The 17,670-nt window shown below is 44.1% G+C and overlaps 1 protein-coding gene across 1 annotated transcript in view; it reads right to left on the bottom strand.

Moving 5' to 3' along the window:
- The window catches only part of NUDCD1 (NudC domain containing 1), a 135,676-nt gene that overhangs the window by 80,293 nt on the left and 37,713 nt on the right, over positions 1 to 17,670 (bottom strand). The window contains exons 3-4 of the mRNA XM_075920212.1: positions 12,209 to 12,394; positions 729 to 912 (exon numbers count right to left, since the gene is read on the bottom strand). Coding sequence (XP_075776327.1) covers positions 729 to 912; positions 12,209 to 12,394 — 370 coding nt within the window. The remainder of the gene's footprint in view (positions 1 to 728; positions 913 to 12,208; positions 12,395 to 17,670) is intronic.

The following is a 17,670-nucleotide window of genomic DNA, read 5'->3' as shown; positions in this document are numbered from 1 at the left end:
GGGAATCAGCTAAGTAAAGTCTACAGCTCTGTGTGTGTAAGCATTCAATTATTTGTACAACTAGCTAGTGACACAGAATACTATTCATTTAAATAATGTTATGACTAACATTAAAATATTTTGTACCAGATTTTTAAAATTAATGTGTGTAAAGCACTAGGAAGACATAAAGCATTATACAAAAGCTAAGTTATTCAAGAAGATTACAGAGGGGGCTCTTGTACATTTCAAAAGCAAAACACACGAGGGGAGCACAGGGCCAGCAGGGTGCTTGAGCAGGCCCCCACTGGCCCCGTGCTCTAGATGGCGCTTCCACCTTGGAAATGCAGCAAGATCCGGCGGGGCTCTTGCTACATTTCAAAGGCAGAGGTGCCCTTATCTACTAATCAAATAGTTTATTCGATTAGTTGATTAATCGAAATTTAACATCCTTAGTCTAATCACTGAATACAGAAATGTTTCCTTGAAAAAATGTAATCAAAGTAATAATAATTGTGCAATGACTAATCGTATAATAGGGATATGATGGTTAACCCGTTACCCTGTAAGCCCCACCCCTAATGCTCCCCGCCTGCCATGGTCAAGGGCCTACTCCAACCACGTGGAGCCAGTTTGGACTGTTCCTCCCCCCACTCTTCAGTCAGTTAACTGGTTAAACATTTTTGTTTTTTTAAAAGTGAGGTTTCAGCCTTCCAAAATATCTGCCAGAACATAAACAAAATACTCACCCTCTTTGTCTACTTCTGTCATAGTAACCCACTCCAAGGACACATAGAAGCCACTTCCCTTTGCATCAAGTTCATCTTTTTCTACTCGAAGCAAAAGCCCAGCTACTGAGTGCACATCTGACTTTATAAAGGAAACACTGTGGGCAATAACAAAGGGACTCCCAAGTTCTTCATTAAACATTATCTGTAAAGCACAAAGAAGAAAAAAAGAAAAAGCAGTGAGTGGGAGTGACAGGGGAAGGAGCCCATAGTAGCTACTCTGTTATCCACGAAAAAAGGAATGAGAAAAGTTGACTGAAGCTATGGCAAAGGTTTCTGGATTTCTCTCCCAAATTGAATTACTCATTGGTTTCCACCTCTGATTTATCTGTCCTGCCTCTCCTGACCAGATAGTTTTGAAATTCTTTTTATTATTAAATTTGTATATTAATTAAAGTAGCAGCTAACAGGCCCACTATGCTCAGTACTATGCAAACACAGTAAGATAATGGATACATGATGTGGTTATTTTGATAATAAATCAATCGTGGAAAACAAAATCAGATTTTTAAAATAGCTATCTTAAAATCCAAAGGGTTCCATTACTAGAAAGCTGTAAAAAACTGCATGATAAATGCCAGTTGTTAAATAAAGGAAAGGGATGAAAATAATTATTTTTAAATGGCTGAGATGAGATTATCTTAATCTGTCAATGTAGTTTGAAACTGCCCAATCTGCTCCCATATTTTGATGAAAGATTATCAGAACTGTCTGACGTAGTTTAAATCTTGAATGATACATTTTAATATAGCAGTTACCAAATGAATATGAGATTGTTGCAAAAGAAGTCTGAGCAATTTAAAATGAGCCAGAGATGGGAGCTACAGTAATAGAAACTGTAGTTCTGGAGACTGTCTTTTTTATTCGGTCTGAGGTCAAACACACACTTAAGTTGCACAGTACCAAGATGTTGAAAAAGCTGATCAAGACAAAAAAAAGGGCATAAATATTATAATTCTTTAACGGTGTATATATCTATAACCAGGATTCTGTGAAATCAAACAAAAGAAATTAGAATTGCTTTTTATGAACAAAAATTCAACCTAGTTGGTCCTGAAATCTGATGAGAAGTATGGCATTACTGTAATGCCAAAGTCAATTGTTATAACCTGTTAAAGAAGAATGGTGCACAGAAGGGGAAAGAGAATGGCAAACTGTCAAAACTGTGATTACCAATTTCCAATTCACCCTGATAACTCAAAAGAAAATTCTCTCACATGCTGATAGATCAATGTCATAACAGACAAAACATAAGATGAGGTATTAATTAGCATTTATTACGAACCACTAAATCCCACCACAGGTTGGATCTCTCTGGTTTGGTACCCTTGGGACCTGACTGGTCCCAGATGAGGGATTAGCCCAACAAGAGGAGGTAATTTCTGGCCTCCCTACTGCCACCTCCCTCATACACACCCTCCCGCCCCATCGGTCCCAGGCAGCCCACTTGGGTCATGCATCAGATTTCCTAGTTCCCACCCCACCCATGGCAGTGCAGCAACTTCCCAGTTCCTGCTCTCGCCTCCCCCCATACTGCAGTGTATGGACAGAAAAGCAAAGTCCCTTCAATATTACACACATGGCTTCAGCAGATATATAAATACAGCTTCTTTAACTATATGAATCAAATCATTCTGATCTGGTCCAAATTTGCTTCTTGAACATCTTCTAAAAGAGTAAATTCTGTTTGTTCTTCATTCTGAATTTTTTGTTCTACTTTTTCCAGTCTCCTCATCCTCAATCATTATTCTTCACCTCTTTCACTTATTTCCCTTATTTATAGTAATACATAGGTACACATATACACTAGGGATGTAAGGGAATAATTGAGTAGTCAAGTCAGAGGCAGGGAGGGGTCGGAGGAGCAGGAGCCGATGCTGGGGAGAGCCAGTTTACAGGCCAGTTCTCCGCAGCTCTGTCTCTACTGTGCCACCCATCCACACCACCCTCACTGCTGCCTCTATCAGAGGCAGCGGGGTGGGGGGGGGGGGGGGAGAAGGTGAGGGGGGAAAGGGGAGAGCTGCTGCCATAAAACAGACCCTATCCGTGGGGTAGCAGCCTGTGTGCAGAAGGTCCCAACACCTTGCTGGAACCCCCGCACACAGGGGCTGCTGCTGGCTGGGCAGGCAGCTGGGCTCAGTCCCGGCTCATGCTGGGTGCGGGACCAATTCCCGCTGTGGCTCTGCAATTTAAGAGGCAGTAGGAGCTGGGCAACCTGCCCCTCGCTCCCTACTGTGTTTTAAATTACAGAGGCGCAGCGGGGTTTGGTCCCAGACCGACATGGGCTGGGACTGAGCCCGGCTGCCTACCTGCCCAGCTCCTATTACATTTTAAATGCAGAGCCCATGGCTGCCTATCGACTAATCGAGTAGTCGATAAAAATTCTATCAACTACTCGATTAAATACCCACCTCTTAACATCCCTAATATTCACACACATACACCACCATAGAATAATTTCATATATACCAGCAACTTTAACAATTATACATTTTTAAATATTCAGGTGTGTCTTTGATCTATTTCAGTGCTAGAACCCAAAGAACAAATGGTCTTGCAATAATATATTGAATATTAATCCCTAAAAGGAATCAGCAAAATTGTGTGGCACAATCCACTTTCAATGAAATTAGACATCCCTTGATTTCCTTTTAGATCCCTTCCTGAATGGCAGATGCTATAGTGGCAATTAATTGTCTTATATACTTCCAGCATTCTGTTTAACTTTCATTCCTAGGCCTTTGAGTAATCAGTCAACAATTTTACAAAATCTTTAATCTTCCATTAGCTTAAATGGTCTTCCATCTACAGTAATTAATTCTAGGCAATAATCCAGTAAAGTAGGTTCATCAATAGTTATTCTAGTTGCCTTAGTTGTGAACATAAGACTCCAAAAATACCTTCTGTTATAGGAGACTTTTTTTATGTGGGTTCACCATAGTTGCATGCATATTGTCATAATGTATTATTTTTAGTCTGTATTTGTTTTTACTAAAGCAAACATATTACACTTCCCTGGGCATGGTTTTTTAGAATTTGCCTTTCCAGGTAGCAGCATATTCCCAATTTAACAGGTACATTTTTTAAAGACTGTCATATTTGAAGAACCTTCTTACAGGATTCTTGGTTGCTGTAGTAAATTATATTTTTATGAATAAGCCAAAGGAAAAAGTGCAGCCAAGCTGCATGTTTCCAGAATCTAATCAAGTATGATTGTGTTTTAGTAAAGTAGCAGCAAGAAGTCTGAAAACTAATAAAGAGAGGGATGATCGTGTGTCACTGAAAATCCACGAGAGAGCATTTAACTTGCAAACTTTTACAGAGCTTATTCTGACTCTAGACTTCTAGAAGAAGGGCTGGCGGGAGGGCGGGGGGGGAAGAAGGGCAATCGGCCGGCGTGGAGAGGGACTTAGCAACACCGCATAACTCTAGCTCATGTGTGCATGTGCAAAACTCATCTGAGGAAGCCGGTTTTGCCCAAGAAAGCTCATAATACGAGAACGAGAGAGTGTTTTCTCTAAGGTGCCACAGGACTACTCGTTCTTGTTCAAGTCACAGGCTAATGCAGATAGCCCACTGAAACTTTTACATTTGTAATGTTTCTTTTACAATGAAGCAGAGATATTTAAAGTAATATACAGGTATTATTATTCCCACAAAAGATGTATAAACCCAAATTGGCCTCCTTTAAGTGGGGGACAGAATCCAAACCTTCTGGAAGTTAAATAATGGCTAACTAATGGCTAAATAATTTTCTGTGGTATTCTTTAAAGGGATATAAAATCCTGTTTAATCCATTAACTGGTTAAACATTATGTTAGATGAAAACATGGTGGCAGGGCAGGGGACTGTGGTGCCCATGTGTTTGGCACCATCCATATGCCAAAAGAGTGCAACTTTCCCTTCCCAGAGGAGCATGTGAGTGGGAGAAGGGGATGGGGTCCGGGCATAGTGACAGGGCAGAGGCTCAAGCCATGCATCATTGGGGATGAGCAAATGGAGGTTTGCTGCAGAGGCATCAGTTAATAGCTTCCCCTAATTCATCGAGGTTGCCATGCACAATATCAGTCTTCTCTTGAATCACTCAGAGTGATAGGGAGCAGATGTTGACTGAACGTCGCCAGAAACCTGAATTTTAGGTTGCAATGACACCAGATCACTTACTGCTGGCTTAGGGTGGAAAGGTATCCTGCCATGGAGGATGGATTAAGGTAGGCCTCCCTTGTGAGAAGGTTTACAGAGTACCTCTATGAAAGCTTTATGGAGATGTGTAAGGTGGATCCTGTCTTCACACATGTTAAACTGTTCCAGGAAACCTCCTTTGTGAAGGCACAGTGACCGCCACAAATCCCACCCAATTGCTTTAACCCACTTGTAGCATGATAAAAAAAATTCAACTCAACTGAAGTGCCCTTCCCAGCATCAGGGTAGAGATGTTAAATTTAGTTTAATCAACTAATTGACTAGTCGATGGATGTCTTGTTAAGAATTGCATCTGAGATAAGAATTTGGGTGAGAAATACAATTTATAACAACTTTTGTTAGTGTATTAGGCTTAGATGGCATGTTTTCTTTTATTTTTGCTTAGTAACTTACTTTGATCTGCCTATCTTCACTTACAATCACGTAAATCCTATTTTTTATAAGGAATAAAACCACTTTTGTTTATTATCAAACACGGTGTGAATAATTGTTACCTGGGGAGGGATCAACAGCTGTGCATCCCTCTCTCTCTTTCTCTCTCTCTCTTACAGTGATAAAAGGGAGGGGGGACATCTTTATGAACTTATGCTGTGGTATAACTTTTACACAGAGTAAGACAGACTGCTTTACTTGGGGTTTTGGTCCTACCTGGGGCTGTAATCCTGGGTACTGACAAGATCCTGTAGTTTTATTGGACTACAAAAGGAAGGGGAAAAACCCCTTAGTTATGGATTCCTTAGGGTCAAGAGAGACCAGCACTCCTGGCATCTGTGAAAGGTGGATTACTCAGCCATCTGGGTTGAAGATGTTGAGAACTAACCATAAGTGAGAAATTGTCAGAATCCAGGACTGTAAACTTCCGTTTCAAACTCTGGAAAGCATATTTTTAAGTTTCTTTTGTTTTCTCTTGGGACTGCAGCTCCATTTGCTGTAAGGATCGGGCCTTTTACTATGCAGGAGGTAGAATGAAGCAGTCTGCCTGAGTTAACTGATCTCATTCTCTGAGCAACAAAATGTAATAACCTGAATAAAGTTGTTAGAGTTGCTGTTGACGGCTAATTCATCTCATCTTCAGGCATATCTATTGCTAGTTAACTGTTCCCATTCTCAGTCAATTTCCCTAATTGCATAAATTCCGTGAAAGTTTGAAGGCCCCGACATTAGCAGAGTGATGCAAAGGAGTTTTATTATAAATGAATGTAAGGTAATATTTCCCAATTTTATTTGGCCATGGAATGCTTTTAAACTTGAAAGAATTTTGCAGAAACCCTATTAATAGTCTTTATATGGAGCTGAAAAAGTAGACCACTGAGAGTGAGTATGGGGATTTATGGTGGTATATAACAGGTGATCGCACCACTGACTGTCTGCGTGCACAACACTGAATAGTGACATCATCGTCCCCACTCTCTGGCTAAGCTGGCATTACACAAGGACCACTTATCATGGTAAACACAAATAAAAATTGTTTTAAATAAAATTCATAAATGCTTAAATACTAATTATTATTATTATTTACATCATAAAATGTTACTGTAATGGAATTTTCTCACAGAACCCTTATTTTCACTTCACGAAATCGCGGGGCTCCACGGAACACCATTTGGGAATACTGCTGTAAGGGAATGCTCAGGTAGGAACGTATAGGTACATATAGGTAGCCATTCTGCTAGTGCTGCCGCTAGGAAGAACGGTGGGGGTAGATGTCTGGCTAGAGGAGGGTGCAGGAGCAGACTTGGGGTAAGGTGTCTGGCCAGGAGGGTTCAGAATCTGGCCAGTAGGAAAGGTGCAGGAGCAGACTGAGGGCAGAGTGTCTGACCAGGAAGGGACTTGGGGTAGGATGTCTGAGCAGGGTGTGCCAGGGGATAAAGCTAGGGGGCAGAGTAGCTGAAGGGGTGTAGGGAGATGGAGGGCAGAGTGTCTCTGGGAATAGGGCTGGGTTCAGAGTGGCTTGGGGAGAAGGGGGTGTTCAGGGAAATGAAGGGGCAGGGAGGCTGGGCATGGTGCAGTGAGATGGGAGTGGGCAGGTGGGTGACAATGGGGTGTCCAGCCCTGCTAGGGGGAGGGTCCCAACCCTGGCACCCCCGTGGGGAAGGTGCTAACGCAGCGTGGTTCCTCTCCCCCGACTGAGTCCCCAGCCCTAACACTGCCTCCTACCACTACCACAGGGCATGGCATACAGCCTAACCTGTTGCCAGGGAAAGGGGAAGGCACCAGTTGCTCTTGCACTGCAAAAGCCTGCCCTGCCAAGCTAGGCCCTGCACAGGCCAACCTGCAGCCTGCCCCATGAGAGCAACCAAGGAACACACCACTCATCATGGTGACTGCTAACTTGGCAAGGCTTAGCCAATGTGGATGCCCAGTGGCAGGTGGGACTTTTCCATGGGGGGGGGGGGGGGGAGTGGAGGTGCTCCTCGACACGGTGCCCTCAGCTGGCCCTTTAAATGAGCAGAGTGCCCCAGCTGGCCTGTTTCATACATTTTAAAAATTTTCAATTTTTCATTTTAATTTAAAAAATAGTACGTATTTTCGGAATGACAAAAGAGCAGGGGTTCTCAGGCTTTTTGGCCCGTGGCCCACCCGACTTTATGAGAACCTTTCCATAGACCACCAGCTCCTCACAGAAACCTGCCATTAATTATATCATTAGGCCCATTTTGTCAGGGCTGCAGCGAGAGAGAATGATTTAATTTAACCAGTAAGAAATGATGTATTAATCAAAATTATTAAGCAGATTAAACACTTTAACTTTCTGATGTTAGTTTACCAAACGTCATTTTAAACGTAGTAAAATATTATGTTCAACACAAAAGATGTCAACATTGCCTGTCTTTATGGCAGGGTTAGGGAACGTATTTTGGGTCGGGCCACAGACCTACAGAAAAATCAGTTGGGGACCACACAAGTGAGAAACAAAAAAAAAAAAACCTTCCAAAACTTCCCAACACTCACTGATGTGGCCCCCAATTGAGACACTTCACTCCCCTAGTGCTCTAGCCCCATGGGGAAGGGAGGGACAGGGAAGACTGAGGTTCAAGGCCTCAGACCATATTAACTCTTCTGGAGATCCAGAGTTAGTGGATTTTGGGGGCCCCTCTAGGCTTGGGGGTGGGGCTAAAATGAGAGGTTCAGTGTTTGGGACAGGGTTGCTCATGAGTGGGACAGGGGTGGGGGGAGGGATGCAGAATTTAGACAGAAGGTTGGGAGACAAGGGGGTAAGGTTGCAAGGTCTGGGTGGGAAGTAGGGTGCAGGAGCAGGCTGGGGGAGGGGGCAGGAACAAGGGAGGGGGCAGGTTGGGAGTAGGGTGTCTGGCCGGGGGAAGGGTGCAGCAACAGGGTGTTTGTAGGGTGTGTGGCCAAGGGGGAAGGTGCAGGAGGAGGCTAGGGACAGAGTCTCTGACCAGGGAGGAGAATGCAGGAGCAGGGTGTTAGTAGGATCTCTCACTAGGTGTGGGGTCTCTCTGGCTGGGCAGGGGGCGGAGAGAAGGCATGCATTTGTTTTCGCATTGCATGCCAGTCTAAGGCTCCCTGCCCAGGCATGGCCTCCCGCTGCCCCAACTGGCTGGATTCCAGCCAATGGCAGGGAAAGCTTCCAGGCAGTCTGTCCATGCACAGCTACTTCCCCAACTGGGTGAGGGTGTGGGGGAGAGGAAAGGGAAGCACATGGAGCTGCTTCTGGCTCTGCTTCTTCCCTAATTGCTTAGCGTGGCTCAGGGTTTTCACCCCCCCCCCCCCGCCCCTGCACAAAAGTGGCACTGGCGCGCCAATCTTGGGGGGGGAGGGGTGCAAGGCTGGAGCGCCATTTGGACTCCCTATTGTGGGAGGTGCAAGGGGAAGCTGAGCTTTAACTGCGAGCCACATTTGGCTCCGTACTGAGCCATATTTGGCTTGTGAACCATAGGTTGCCAACACCTGCTTTTTCCTTAAACATCTTATTTCCTTCGCTTTAAAAATGAAAGATAAGGTCTTAACAAAAAGGGGAGAATCACTGCACACAACATCAGGTCTAATCAACTTTGGAAGCCCCAGGGGCCACAATGATACTCATAGCACATGCTGAGGGCTGCAACTTAAGTGTGGTTGCATATGCATGCAAATACATGCCAAGAGCTTTTCACACTGACAGACATGAATACAAAGCATTTCCCACAATGCCCCAGTGCTCTGGGCATCAACTCTGTGGGGGCCAGAAATGCTGACACCCTGTACCCAGCTGTTCCAGCCAGCCTGTCTGCTTGCGTCTTTCAATGCTCACCCCGCCTGGGAGACACCTTGCCATTGTGGAGCGTGTACCCAGTAGAGGCCATGTTCAAAGGACCCTACCTGTGGACCATGTGTTGAGCTCTGCATAAACTCAAACCGCACAACGGGCCGCAAACAAACGGGCTGTGGGCCACATATGGCCCATGTGCCATGTGTTGAGTAATCCTGCACTACACTGTGTGAGACAAGATCATTAATGTAATTGTTTAACTAGCCTATAAAGTTACTTGCCTATCATGCTAATAATATGGTTGTGTTCATTTAGATTAATTCATTAATATATTAATGCGTAGATTTAGTAGAGAGGTAATAGTTAAGAACTGTAATGCAAAAAAACTGCTAAAGGCTTTTCACACAAAATACCAGGCCTCAGCGTGGCTGCTGGGAGGGAAGCGGGGTAGGGCAGGTTGGGAGGAGGTGGGGGGGGAGGGGGGGAAGCCGGCCACCGGGAAGCAAGGTTGGGGGCAACGGGGATGTCCAGCGGAAATCGGAGGTGGCTGGCTGGCGGAAGCAGGATTGGGGGCAGCAGGGCTGCCCGGCGGGGATCGGGGTGGGCGGGTGGCGGGGGGGCTGGCCGGGGGAGATCAGGAGGAGGAGGACTGGAGAACCAGCCTCCAGAAGCAGCGCTGGATGGGGGCAACGGGGCCGGCCAGGGGAGATTGGGAGGAGAAGCGGGGGATGGGGGAACGAGACTGACCCGGGCATATGCAGACCCAGGCACATTAGTGAGTCTGGCCCCGAGGATTCCATTTCTACTCCCCACCCCCTCCTTCGAGTAGTTGCAAACAGCCTGGCTGGTAGACACACTCACACAGAGTGAGCACATCTACCAGCCAGGCAGTTCGCAGCTACGGACTGATACACCTAATAATAATAATAAAACTTACCTAATTAGAAAATACCGGACATTTAATATGTCCAGTATTTTCTCAATTTGTTTCCAGGACAGAACCCTCAAATATTGGACTGTCCAGTACAAAACTGGACACCTGGCAACCCTACCCCTGCTTGCACCCTCCCTCCTAGCCAGATACCCTACCCCTAATCTGCTCCTGCTCCTGGAGTGACCATGTGGCGCCAGGTCCCCCAAGCCCCGGCCCAGGCTGGGCGGAGGATGCAGCCGGGTGAAATACTGAAAATTTATTAATTTTAATTCTTTTTTTTAATATGTGTTTATATTTTTGGGCTGCAAAAAACAGTACTGAAAAAAATCCGGGTTCCAACTAAAGTAAAAAGTTTGGGAAACACTGGTCTAGCCAGCTTTCTATCCATCTTACAGTCCATTTATCCAATCCATATTCCCTTAACTTGCTTAATGAATATGCAAATGAATGTTACCAGTCCTCCAAAAGCTTGTGAATGGATTTACTGGTCCCTGTGTCAAAAAGTTTGGGAACCCCTGCTCTAAGGTATAACAAAATGGTTCAACCTCTGAATGCACTTTGCAATGAGTGCCATGTCTGCATTATAGCCAATTTGAGGGCGAGGTTGCACTTGAATGAAAAAACACATATAAACTCACAGTCCTGGTCAAGTAATATGGGGCTATATTTTATCTTTGATCCAGGCTGTAACAGCCCGTTTGCAAGATCAGCAGAAGCTAAGGTTAGCAGATTTCCATGGTTCAGACATGGTCTCACCCAGATACAGGTCATAGCTTATTTATGGTTTCCTGGGATGAAAAGGGGAACTTATGTCTGGGACCTTTCACCCACATAGGATGGTAGGAAAAATGCCCTCAGACTCAGCAGATGCATCATTATATAAAGTCCCAAAATAATTGGTTCAGGCTGAATTAAGTGATCAGGACACAGGGTGTGACAGAGGACCACAAAGGCACATGGGAACAAACTGATATATATGTTGAGAGCAATGATACATAGATCTATAGGAAAAGGACACTTCAACATTATAAACATCCCCTACTGAATATGCATCAAACATGTCAGCATCAGATAATATAAAAGTGGGACCCCAGCCAAGGGGTGTTAGTGAGAAGTAGATGCAGTTCTTGGAAGGGCCAGAATGATGGCCCCTGGTGATGGGGAAGGTGAAGATAACGAGAAAGATGATGGGCTAACACCTAAGATTGTTCTGGAAGGAATGATGTACGTATATGGTATGGAAATATGGATGTACATTCCCTATCTTATGAAATTGGGGTGTTTGTGACTGTGCTAACTGTATTAATAAACTATATTTGTAAATATACAAGAGTTTCTATAGCGTGAATGTTGCAACAGTGCACATCGGGATTCCTAATCATAGAATAATTGAATACTGGGGCTCATCCTGGGACAAAGAACCTGTCAACCCTAAATGTGGGCAATTAGAAATTTAAATGTAATCTTAGATCAGGCAACAACTTGGACACAAACTTATTTCAACCCAGAGCTCCTCCAGATGTTGGGGGGCTTAAGGCTCGAGTTACAAGGAATAGAGCCTCAAGCAAATGGGGCAGGGCCGAAGGGCTAACCTCCAAGAGGAGAGGTCCCTGCTGTCTTTGAAAGAAAATTAAAGGTATAATTTGATCACAGCTTATAAGTACCTCCACTGGGAACAAAATCTCTTACTGCACAAATAAAAAGATCCAATGGCTAGATACTGAAGGGAGGCAAATTCAGAATGGAAGCAATGCACACATTTTTAATGGCAATTATAATTCACTACTGAAACTATTTACTGAGAGTTTTGGTGAAGTCTCCATTATGGCAATTTGGATTTGGATTTTTTTCCCCCCTAAATACAAGTTCCAGTTTAATCAAGAACTAATTCACGGAACTTCTGTAGTCTGTGTTATGCAAGTAGTCAGACTTAAGTGGTCCCATCTACCTTTATAAACGACTCTGAAAAGTGTATGAACTACTCTGAAAAGTGTGGAACTACTCTGAAAAGCCCTTGGCAAGACTGAACTCTGAAACAGGAATATTATGAGAACTATACTTATAAAACTAGTATTTTAGCAAAAAACTTACCTCCCATTTTTCAGATGCAGCATCTCCACGTTTGCCTGTTTTAATAAGATATAATCTTCCTGTTCCATCTGAAATGGTAACCCAGGTAGATGATGAAAAGTGTATTGATGCACAAAGGCGATTATCACAAGCTGTCATGTCTGTAGGTAGCCTGAATACTTCTCTTGGCTTCCGAAGAGCAGTATCCTATAAGCAAAACAACGAGAGATGTTGGCAGAATTAGATATGAATAAACTCTTCATGAATAGTAGTTTTATTACGCCAATTTTGATTAAGAAATCTGTTCGCCAGTTTCTCTGCCAAATCAGCCAAAATGACTGCATGATACAGAACAAATTAATTCTATATTATAGCCAGCTATCATCACCAAAACACTAAATATTGTATTTTAAGTTATCATCTTTCATCTTAAAGCATTTTAAAAACTGAAATAGATATAGAGAACAAACACAGGAACACTTCACCCACTACTAAGATGAAGCCACTTTCGTGTTGTAGGTCTCAGCAACATTAAACCATTTAGGATGGGAATGGACCACCACTATATTTAACTAAAGCTGCAGAAACATTTTAGTTAGAACATAATATCCCAAGTTGGAATTTAACCAGGAATCTTTATTCTCATTATACATGCCAAGGGGTAGAATTACAGATATACAGAAGTCATCAAGTCCAGCCCTCTGTGCTGGTAACGACCAAGAAGGGATCAGACTTCAAATGAGTCCCAAAGTCTCCCTTACATGCAGATCTAATTAACAGAGTGGACACAGTTGTTTCAAATGTTATATAGTACAGGTTGGAGCTCCTTGCTCTAGCACCCTTGGCACAAGACCTGTCCCAAATGACACTGCCCTTCCCTTCAGCTGGGTCCGCTCCAGCACTGCTGCTACAGGGCTTGGGCTTGGCTCTGGCTTCCTGGGGACGGGGCTCCTCCCGACAGCAGTCCCACTTCTTGGGAACCCCTAGTCAAGCAGGAGAGTATAGAGCTCCCCACTGCAGCCACACCGGGTTAAGGCTCCACAGTTGCCCGCTGCTGTTGCACTTGGCTGGGAGTCCCTAGAGACGGGGCTCACTGATCGTGTTTGCTGCCCCACTTGACTGGGGTTCCCCGGGGACAGGGCTTGCCTTCCAAAAGGCTCGCACTCCCTGCTGGATCACGGATGGTGCCAGAACAGAGTGTTCCAGATTTAGGAGGTTCAACCTGTACTATCAAGCTAGCCAGCTGAAAGCACAGCAGTGAACGGAGATATTCTACTTGACACAGACCGTATGTCTTTATTAAAGAAAAATAATTAGTACTGTAAATACTCAAAGGTTACTCTGGATTAATTTAAAAAAACTCAACTCCAGAAGATTATACATATCCTTTGACAAAGGCTCATATACTTTAAGGCCAAAAGAGACAAGATGGGCTTGGAATAAAAGAAGGAATTCATAAAGGAATCAACTATTAGAAACAGTCAAGATTTTAACCCAAATAAAGAATCTGAGAGTTTTAAAAGACTGAACATACCATGGGAAAGTTAGTTAGTCAGATGTTCAAATATTGTTTTAATTGATTTAGAAATTAAAACCAACTTTAACCAGTCTACTGAAAAATGCATTCTGTTTCTCAGATTTCTAGAAAGCTCTTTTATACAGAAAGCAAATTTCCTAATAAAGCAGGGTCCATATTTGACATGGTGGGGAAAGGATTTGGACAGGACTATGCAACCTTAATTCAGCTTCCTGTGTGTGTGTGCATTTTGACATAGTTTTTAATGTCAAGATGACCCAGCCTATAGAAACTCAGGTCATCCTGTTTACTCCTTTTAAATAGTGGCACTATATTTATTACCTTTCTTCCAGACCTCTGGAATTTTTAAATATTCTGAAACTTAGTGAAAAAAAAATCAACATCAACACACTAGAGATTTTTTTGGCTAACCTTTAAAACTCAGATACAAGATGCCTGGAGGGACCTGATGTTTTGAAAGAATATAAACACTAGCAGATTTACCCAGCATTGCCTGGGTCCTTTTGGGCATGGGACTGGTGGTATGGGAGGTACAGGACTCAGTGCAGGAGCTTGGGGATGTAGGGTGAGTTAGGGCTGGGGGTGCAAGAGTGAGAGAGGTGAGGAGGGGCTCATGGCGGGGGGTCCCATTTGGTACTGGCCTTTTCTCTCTCCTTCCCCTCCCCAATCCACAAGGGGCCTTTTCTCTCCGCCCAACCCACTCTCACTGCCAAGGAGCATTTTCTCTCCACCCCCAGGGGCTTTTTTTTTATCCTAACCCCTCCGGTGTTGCAGCCAAGGGCTGGGACAGAGAGAAGGATTTGGGATAGCTATTTATTTGGAGTGCTGGCAGGAAAGATGGGGGATCCCCAGCCTGCTGGTCACTCCCTTGGTGGTACAGCTGACCCCAGTGGACACTCTCATATCGAGTTCCTCTGAACACCAGCCTTTCCCTTTGCATGTTATAGAAAACTGTCCTTTTCCAGGGGCTTCCAGTTGTCCTAGCACAATCAAACCCTGACTTTGCTTTTAGTTAAGAGAAGAGGAAGCTGCATACCAAATTTGGTGGCTCTAGCTCAGGGTGGGCAATAATTTTTTACTGGGGGCCACTTGAGAAATTTTTGAAGTGGCCCCAGCCCACAGTGAAAGGGACAGGGCCTCAAGTGGAAGGGGTCGGGACAGGATACTTCCCTGTTTCCCCACCCACAAACCATGACTGGTCTGGGGATGGGGGAGTGCGTGAAGTCTTTGCCCCTCCATAAAAAAAGAAGGGGGATGGGAAACAGGGAACACAGGGTATAGAAAATCAAAGGGAAAAACAGGAAGGCAGACCTGAAGATTGGGTAGTTAAAACGAAGCAGATAAGAATCAAAGTCAATAGAGAGTACCCTTCCTAACACAGAAATCTACACAAAGAGCTGTTTGCACCTTCACTGAATGTTAGAGGGTGTTACTGAGTGCAATATATCCTTAGTTCATGTTGGTTTTCGGTGACCTCCTGGAGGGGAATGTTTAATTCATCAGCCACATGTTTAACAAATCTTGACAATGTGCAAGGTCATCTGAGGTAGTTGAAGGTGGCACACAGCCACTTCCTCTGCTGGGGTAGGTTAATTTGATTCCAAGATTATGTCTGCAATTTGGTTGGGTGAGTCCTCTTGCTTTGCAGGTGGGGTTGTCATCTCCAGTTATGGTGGTGTTTTTGGCAAGGTTGCCAATTGTTCCAATATTGCCACTGAGCGTGTAGTATAGGTGGAGGTACCCAGGGATTGCTATACCATGGAGGCATAGTCCCATAATTAGAGCATTATCTGGAATCATAAATAGACTGACCTATGTGGGGGGAAATTTCTGGAGAGAACCCCACATAAAGGTCATAGTAAGATTCAGATGAAAGTCTGTCATGAGATACTGTCATTTGTGATATTAACAAAGAAGCAGAATGATCAGGACCGAGAAATAATGAATTGAACGTAGAGGAGACTAATAAGTCTCTATTTTGCTTATATTGTTAAGCCGGTGTTGACCACGCCATTAGTAGGAAGCACTGGTGTTATTTGAGGCGCTGCATTATGCCTTGGTGCTGAGCAGGCTACAGACGTGCTAGATGCCTCTGTTGTGTTAGCGTCGGTGCTGGGCGATATGGTCGGCGCCACATTCTTATCCTGCGTTGGCAAGGTAGATTCAGTGCCGGATGTTGTCACAGCTGATGAGGCAGGCAACTTCAAAACCCTGCTCTGAAGCATCAGGCTTTAATGTCCCACTTTTCTGGCTTTGCTAGTGGCTCCGGAGGCACCCGGAGCATCATAAGTGCTTAGGTGCGGTGCCACTGTCGCTCTCAGCACTGTCTGCATGGGAAACTGCCACTTAGGTGCCAGCATCTCCTGAGACGGGAATGAGGCTCTCTTTTTTGGTGGGCTTTTTGCCTCTATCTGGCCTTTGCTCCTCGGGATGTTGACCCGGGTCTGAGGCAGGTCTGGAGGATTTTTCAAGCAGCATTAACGTGAGGCGCAGATCTGTTTTATTACGCCCGCAACTTCAGTTTTGCGCAATGAGGGCACTTTTGAGAACTATACGCTTCTCCGAGGCAGCGGATGCATTGTGCATGCCTGCCTGAGACGGGGATAGGATTTCTGCAAGTAGAGCAGCGCTTAAAACCTGGTGAGCCAGGCATGTTGCTAAACAACTACCTACCTATCGGAAAGGGTAAACTAGGATTAAAAACTATGGTATTCTTGGTTTTGGGTTTTTTTTTTTTTTTTTTTAAGACTAAATTTAAGCTAACAGCCACTAATCTAATATGGAGAGAATCTTGGTTTTAAAAGGGGTTAGTATCTAAAAATGCTAATGAGATAGAGATCAGCAGCGCTCCCTGTTTTTGGCCAGAGGAAATAGAGAAGGAACTGAGGAGAGGGAGGTGGGGGCTACTGCACGTGCAATGCAGTACCTAGGAACCTGCCACCTAGGAACACTTCGCTGCAGATGTCCCTGGTGTTGCGCATATGCACACTGCTCTAAAATCTCTAATTGATGGCTAGGCGGTAGTTCACCAATCTAATGTGGAGCACCCATAGGGACATCTCTCAAAAAAGAATATATGTGCCTTTTTTTTTAAATGATATTATGCTTATGCCCTAGCATCAAGACATGGGGAAGAGTGCAGTGTAGCAATTAGACAAAATAGATAGGATTGGTGAGATCATACTAAACTATTCAATTTTATAGTCAGGCTAGTAGTAATTCAGGACAGCAATACGGTAAATTCAGGATTCGCTGGTGTGGCGTCCTGAAAGGTCTACTGCTCCATCAGTGATGATAAATATTCGTCTGCGTGAGTTTTTGTATGGTCTCTCAGTATATCATGCCAGCTCTATACAGCAAGCACAATAGACTTCATGAGAGCCCCCCTAAGACCAGACAGACAGACTCAGATAAGATACGAAGGCACCCAAGTCAGGTTTACTGTCGAACGAAGTACATTAACAGGTGTCAGTAGCCAGAGGGCCTGTGAGCCCCTATGTATATGTACCCAGGACAATGGATATGGCTTAACTGATAGTGAAATCCATACTATCACCCTCTACGCCAGCCAAAGAATTAAGTGGAGATACCCCAATATTTATAGACAGAAATGACAATCTATGACACACCATACATATCATCTTACACACTAATGACATGTTTGGTACCTTCCCTTGTACTTTCTTCCAAAGCATTACCTATCATTACTTTCACTCTTGTTGTTTCAAAGTATTTTATCATGTACTCAGCTAGGTGACCTTATACTGTCCTGATGGAATATATTTACATACTTCATGTGCTTTCATCAGTGCTAGCAGTTCTAGTGCCGAAAGACACAGACTTACAGGCAAACATTTGCTTTTGACACAACCTGTCTGGTTCAACCACTAGGCCCATGCTTCAAGCTTGCTTTCTTTCTTTCTTTCTCCTACAAGGTTTTCATATA

Source organism: Pelodiscus sinensis, chromosome 2 (assembly GCF_049634645.1).
Source record: "Pelodiscus sinensis isolate JC-2024 chromosome 2, ASM4963464v1, whole genome shotgun sequence".
Lineage (NCBI taxonomy): Eukaryota > Metazoa > Chordata > Testudines > Trionychidae > Pelodiscus > Pelodiscus sinensis.
The sequence above is the reverse complement of the archived record's forward strand: the minus strand, read 5'-3'. Positions and strand labels throughout refer to the sequence as shown.